At 42.9% G+C, this 6,000-nt stretch overlaps 1 protein-coding gene across 1 annotated transcript in view; it reads right to left on the reverse strand.

The window, feature by feature from the left end:
• Positions 1-6,000, reverse strand: part of LOC112119108 (acyloxyacyl hydrolase-like) — a 111,812-nt gene that overhangs the window by 22,068 nt on the left and 83,744 nt on the right. Inside the window, exons 17-19 of the mRNA XM_026663545.1 lie at positions 5,232-5,290; positions 5,081-5,140; positions 3,233-3,329 (exon numbers count right to left, since the gene is read on the reverse strand). Of these exons, the coding sequence (XP_026519330.1) occupies positions 3,233-3,329; positions 5,081-5,140; positions 5,232-5,290 (216 nt within the window). The remainder of the gene's footprint in view (positions 1-3,232; positions 3,330-5,080; positions 5,141-5,231; positions 5,291-6,000) is intronic.

Below are 6,000 nucleotides of genomic sequence, written 5' to 3' on the forward strand. Positions count from 1 at the left end.
GGGAAATGCTTTTTAAGGAGGTTTGGGGATTGGAGTACATCTGAGATTAACCTGCAAGGCAGAGTAAAGACAGGCAGACCTTCTGAGGAGAATGTCTGGGAGCCTAACAGAAGGGAGCGTGTGGCATTCTGTATCTCAAAGCAACCCCCTGCAACTCCCATATTCATCCCTGTCATATAATTATGATATATTTCATACAAAGCATGCCATGTAAGATAACATATGAAAACTCATGATCTGCTGAAATGCATTGTTCTGTACAAATATGCATAAAGTTAGTGTGTTAGTGAAGTTATGAGATTTTTGCTCTATGATTGTTACTGAAATATGTTGTAAGTTTGAGAGTTGCTACTGCTAGTTCCCAGCAACAACAAGGCTGGTGACCCACTACCAGGAGGGTGTTAAGTGACCATTAATCAACAGGGAAGTTGTAAACAAGGGATTTACAATGCTGTATGAGAGCTATACGAGCATCACACAATGGGGGATTGCTCAACACTGTGACTCAGCAAAGCCCACCAGGACATGTCTGGGCTAGTGTTTTCCAGGCACATGGACTGAGGATATAAAATAGGGGACAGTGGCATCACGCTTTGGCCCTTCTCTCCCGCACCTACACTGGAAGCAATAAGAACACTAGGAAGATAAAGACTTGAACTGAGGAGACTGTTCCCAAGCTTAAAGGGGAAGCCTGTTTGTTAAGAACTGTAACATCCTGTGGGGGGAGAAAATTGCTTGATCCAAATATTGCTTAGTCTATTAAGGCTTAAGATTTAGATTGTGCGCTTACCTTTTATTTTCTTTGGTAACTATCTCTGACCTTTTGTGACTACCACTTATAATCACTTAAAATCTATCTTTCTGTAGTTAATAAATATTTTACCTAAAACTGTGTGTTTTGATTGAAGTGCTTGGGAAATCTCAGCTCAGTTTACAAAAGCTAGTGTGTGTCCTCTCCACATTGAGGGATAGGCAGACTGGGTAATAAACGTACACTGGCCAGGGCAAGATGGTTTATTCTGGGAGTACAATGCTGGGGGCTTGGGAGATTTGCTGGTGCCTTTCACTGTGTGATTCGTGGGTGTCTCAGGGAGCGTTCATGCATTCTATCTGGGTGTGGGGCTCCACATGCTGTTGTACTGAATGATAACAGTGCCTGGAGGGGTTTGCTGCTTGTCACAAGCAAAGCATTGTGAGAGAAAGCCCAGGATGGATAGTTACGGAGGCACAGTGGTACCCCAGATCTGGGTTGTACCCCAGGGATCCCATCACAGAGTGTCAGGGAGCTGACACACAGTTTAGCTCCAACAAGTCCCTTTCTCGATGGGGCTGCCGGGTAACAAGGTGACTCACAGTCCTGAATTCTCTGAGAAAGCATCATGGTATGTCTACACTGCAATCAGAGGTGTGACAGCAGCGTTTGTAGAATTCCTGAGCTAGCTTTGATCCAGCTAACTTGAACAACAATAGCAGTGAAGCGGTGGGAGCACAGGCTAGCCACTCGAACACATACTCAGGGTCCCGGGTGGGCTGAAAATCAATGGGAGTTAGGTGCCTAAATACCTTTGAGGATCTGAGCCTTGGATACTTTTGAAAATCCCACCCATATTTTCAAAAGAGCTCAGCACCTACAATCAGGGCAAGATCTTCCAAAGTGATCAGCTCCTATTTAAGCAACGAAATAAATGAGATGCTGAACTCTTTCAAAATCTGGCCCTGTGCTCATATAAAAATACCATAGGTGGTAAGATTCGTTTGTTAAAACACTTTATTTTGGAGAGTATAGTTGGTGTTATTTAGGAGAAGAAAGGTGGTTGAAAAAGACAATTTTGTTGAGGAGTTGTTCATCCCAGAGAATGCAATGAAAAGCCTGTCAAGCAATATAATATTTTATAATTCATGATGGCCATCTGTGCAATCTCAGGCGTACAGAGACAATGATAAACTCCAACCTAGAAAATCTGGTGTACCACAGTATAAACAGCAATATTTTTTTATTAGAATCATCTGGCCCGGCAGCCAACTCCATGGAGGATTTTTTTTTGGTTAAAAAATGATTGTGTAGGTTTTTAATAAAGCATTACATCAGGATATTTTAAAAACAGAAATGCTATTTCTACAATATGTAACCACAATAGAGAAGAAATATTAAACTGAGAAGGAAAGTCAGTGGGGAGGGCAGAGGATTGGAAAGCTGGAAAACTTCAGTTTCCTTGCCAGCCTTACAGTACCTCTAATCACTGGAGAAAGTTTGGCCTTAAAGTTGAGGGGGACAAGCAGCTAATTGTACACACGCCTCTCGCTGCTGCTGCCCCTCTTGCCCCTCTGGTGCTCCCCTCAAGTTCCCCTGATCCCAACAGAAGAGGAATGCCTCCTTCCCCCCCTCCATCCTGTATTTATGCCCAGGCCCCCAACAGCTGTTGGGAGCTTGGGTAAATGCTTACTTTCTCTGAGCCTTAGTTTCTTCATTATTAAAACAAATATGCAGACACTCGGCTTGAAGAACCTCTGTTATTACTATTAGATATGTACAAAAATGAAAAATGGGCATCTCTCCAAGGGCTGAGATGCAAATGCCATACATTACAAAATTCGATCACTAGCAGAGCACCAAACTTCCCTCTCCTCCCCGCGTTTGATTCCTCTCCAAAGCTCACCTCTGTAGCAGCCTGCATAGATAGATGTGTCCTGCAGTATGCCCTGCAGGTCAATAGACTTGGAATACTTCAGACCTGGGGTAGAAGCCTGCTCCTGGACTGAGAGATCCTCACAGAGAATGCTCTCTCATCACCCAGTTAATGGTCAGTAGCCTCTGCTTGCCTGTTGTACCTCACAGATGTGCTGTAAGGCTTAATTTATTATTGTGTGTAAATCACTTTGAGATGTTTGGATGAAAAGTGCTGCTTACTCTAAGTGCAATTCTAGCTGTTCAGAATGCTGCAGGCTGAATGCTATTTCCCCTGTGTGGGACCTCTCAGGCTCCTCTGAGAGTTTCATAATGCCCTCATATTTTATACCCCCGCAACACACACATCACACTGAGGCAGTGGAACTGGGATGAGGAACTAAGAAGAGTCTCCTCACGTGACCATCAACCCTATCACTAGGTCCATGTTGGTTGAATGACTGTGCTGCTATTTTCACTGTACAGCACTAAAAATAAGAAGCATATTAAAGCTGTTTGTCCCGTTCTTATCTAAATGCTTGTTGAATAGTACAAAATGCAACTTACTTTTCCCCAGTGGGAAATCCATGTAGAAAATATCAAAATTGGCAAACATCTCAGAGCTCGCTATTTCTTTCAGGACATTGGAAAGCTGTAAAGCTCTCTGGAAAAAAACCAAGGAATTAATGAGATGTTCACTGCCACTGACACCACTTCACTTGGGTTCAGCTTTTGTAACCAATGTGGGGGGAGCAGCCGTCTGGGCTTCTCAGCTCCCTGAGCGGGGAGCTGGGATGGGAGGCAGCCGGGCTCTAGCTGGAGCCCACCACCAGCCCTGGGCTTTCTTGTCAATTTTGGAGCTGTGAAATTGACAAGAATGACAGCCAACAGCCAATGTAAGTAACGCGGTGTCTACATGAACACTGCGTCACCCTAACTACAGCGACATAAGCCCTACACCTCTCTGGGAGATGGAGTTATGATATCAGTGTAGTAGGGCATTTACATTGGCGGGCGCAAGGCAGTAGTGTGTACACTGACATAGTTAGGCCGACAAGCTGCCTTACGTTGACCTAACTCTGTAGTGTAGACCATGGCTTAGAACCCTCATTTTGGAGGCCCTTTTCCTCCCTCCTACAGTTTGCAGAGAATTGAAATTCCTTATATAGGCAAAGTTCTCTCCTTCCCTGTACATTGCCCATTCCCATGCTGCTGGTGCAGTACCTGCATGCCATATCCCTGGCCAGATTCTGATCTCCCTTACTGCAGAGTAAATCCAGAGTAACTCCATTGACTTCAGTGGACTTCAACTAACTCATGTATCTCCAATGTGATTTCAACCACCATAATGGAGATCAGAATCTCATCATTTAATGTGCACAGTTTAGGTAAGAATGTACAAAGTTATTTTCAGACAAGAGCTCAGCATGTTGACCTGCAGGCACATGAATAGTTCCTGGACAACAGATATGTACTGAGAGTTTGTATTGTCTTATAAAAAGGCATAGGCTCGGATTTTGCCAAGACTTCTGTGTGTTCTTAACTATGTGCATTGATGGTCAATGGTACTACTCACAGCACATAAAGGTAAGCACGTGTGTAAGTCTTTGCAAAATTGGGGCCATCATTATTGTCTAGTGAATAGAAACATTATCACAAATACACCCACAGCTGCCAGTCTGGACAAGCCACTGAGGGGAGAGAACCTCAAATATATTTGTACATTTAGAGAAAGTAAGAGGCTAACATTTTGTGGCCCTCAGATGATTCATTTGCCAGTTGTAGGGTCAGGTTTCTAGGATAGTTTATAGAGAAACCTGCATTGGCAACGTTGTGTAGCCCTGCCCATTAAGATACTTTGGGCCAAATCCAGTTTTCAGGCACTCTTTGCTCAGATAAATTGGCATTTAAGTCAGTGGGATTTGCCTGAGTAAAGACCTTACACTTTGGCCTGCTCCTGCTCCCACTGAAATTAATGCAGTTGGATTTTGTCGTCACAGTTACTTGTCCTCTTTGCCCCGTTCACTCACATGGATTCCGAGCAGGCATTTTTTCTTTTTATTAAATAAGCTCTCTTCTTAAAGAACAAGAGGTTACAATATGTATATTTGTGTCATAGTGCAATGGTAAATCATGTCCCATGTGAATAAGTCTGGGGCATATTGAGAACTAGAATCCAAATCTGAATTCCATTGTTTAACCCCAGATCCCAGACCTGAAGAGCCCTGAACTTTAGAGGTGTTTGAAATCCAGATATGCATTTTCTCGGCTTGCCTCCATCTCTATGAAAATAAAAATATTGACATCTTTCAGTTGGGACCCTATCTTCAAAGAAAACCAGGAGCACAATCCAACACACCCCCTTTAAAAAGAGGATGACTAAAGAGATTATTAAACTGCCTTCTTTAGACATACCTCTGAGGTGAGGTTCCGGAGGGTTTCGTTTGAAGACATCCACCCATTGCAGGGACTGATCTGTGTGATCAAACAAAATACTGTTTCAGTGATAGATAAGACAGGGAAAAAAGAGATATTTAAAGAGGAAAACTTGAAGAGGAAAATTTACCTGAAGACAACTTAGGAATGAATACATTTGTTCATATGTGATATCTTTATTTAGCTGACCTAGAAAAAAAAAAGTGTTTAGCGTTTCATATTTTAAGTCCAATGTTTCTTGTTTGAAACCCACTACTGTACCTGGTTACCAAGTCTTTGTACCATGTAGGCTAAGAGGAACTGAAAGTTTATAGATCAGGCATCAAATCCTGCTCACTTTACTTGCATGAATAATCCCACTCAGTAGAACTACTCACATTGGTAAGGGGAATAGAAGCTTATTTTCCACCTTCAGGATTCAAGTAATTCCCACTAAAGTCAATGAGAGTTACTCATATCCTGCAAGACCCAGGATTTTGCCCCAGGTACAGTGACAGCAGCAGCAGCATGAACTTTCCGTAATGCCAGTTATCTCAGCCTCATTGTTCAGGAACTGTTTTCGTTCTCCCACATACCTACGCCTCCCCCTCCTTCCACAGGCAATTCAACCTCCATGCAAGCTTAGTCATATAATAGTCTGTTCAAATCTCCAGGGCGAATGACTGATGCTTTATCCATTACCGCTTCTTTCGCTCTCCAAACAAATTTAGCCATTTCAAACCCAAAAGGAAGACTGAAGGCGATTGGGTAAGCACTGTTTTCACGTTTACCGTAGAAAGGTTATCTTTAAAAGGTAGAAACCATTTGCCTGTCATAGAAGGAAATGTATACATCTGCGTGGGTGAGCGAATTCAAACACTAACTTAAACGCCAGGCAGACTTCCTCTGACATTCATCAT

The sequence above is a fragment of the Terrapene carolina genome, unplaced genomic scaffold (genome assembly GCF_002925995.2).
Source record: "Terrapene carolina triunguis isolate 2854851 unplaced genomic scaffold, T_m_triunguis-2.0 Scaffold33723, whole genome shotgun sequence".
In the NCBI taxonomy this organism is placed as follows: domain Eukaryota; kingdom Metazoa; phylum Chordata; order Testudines; family Emydidae; genus Terrapene; species Terrapene triunguis.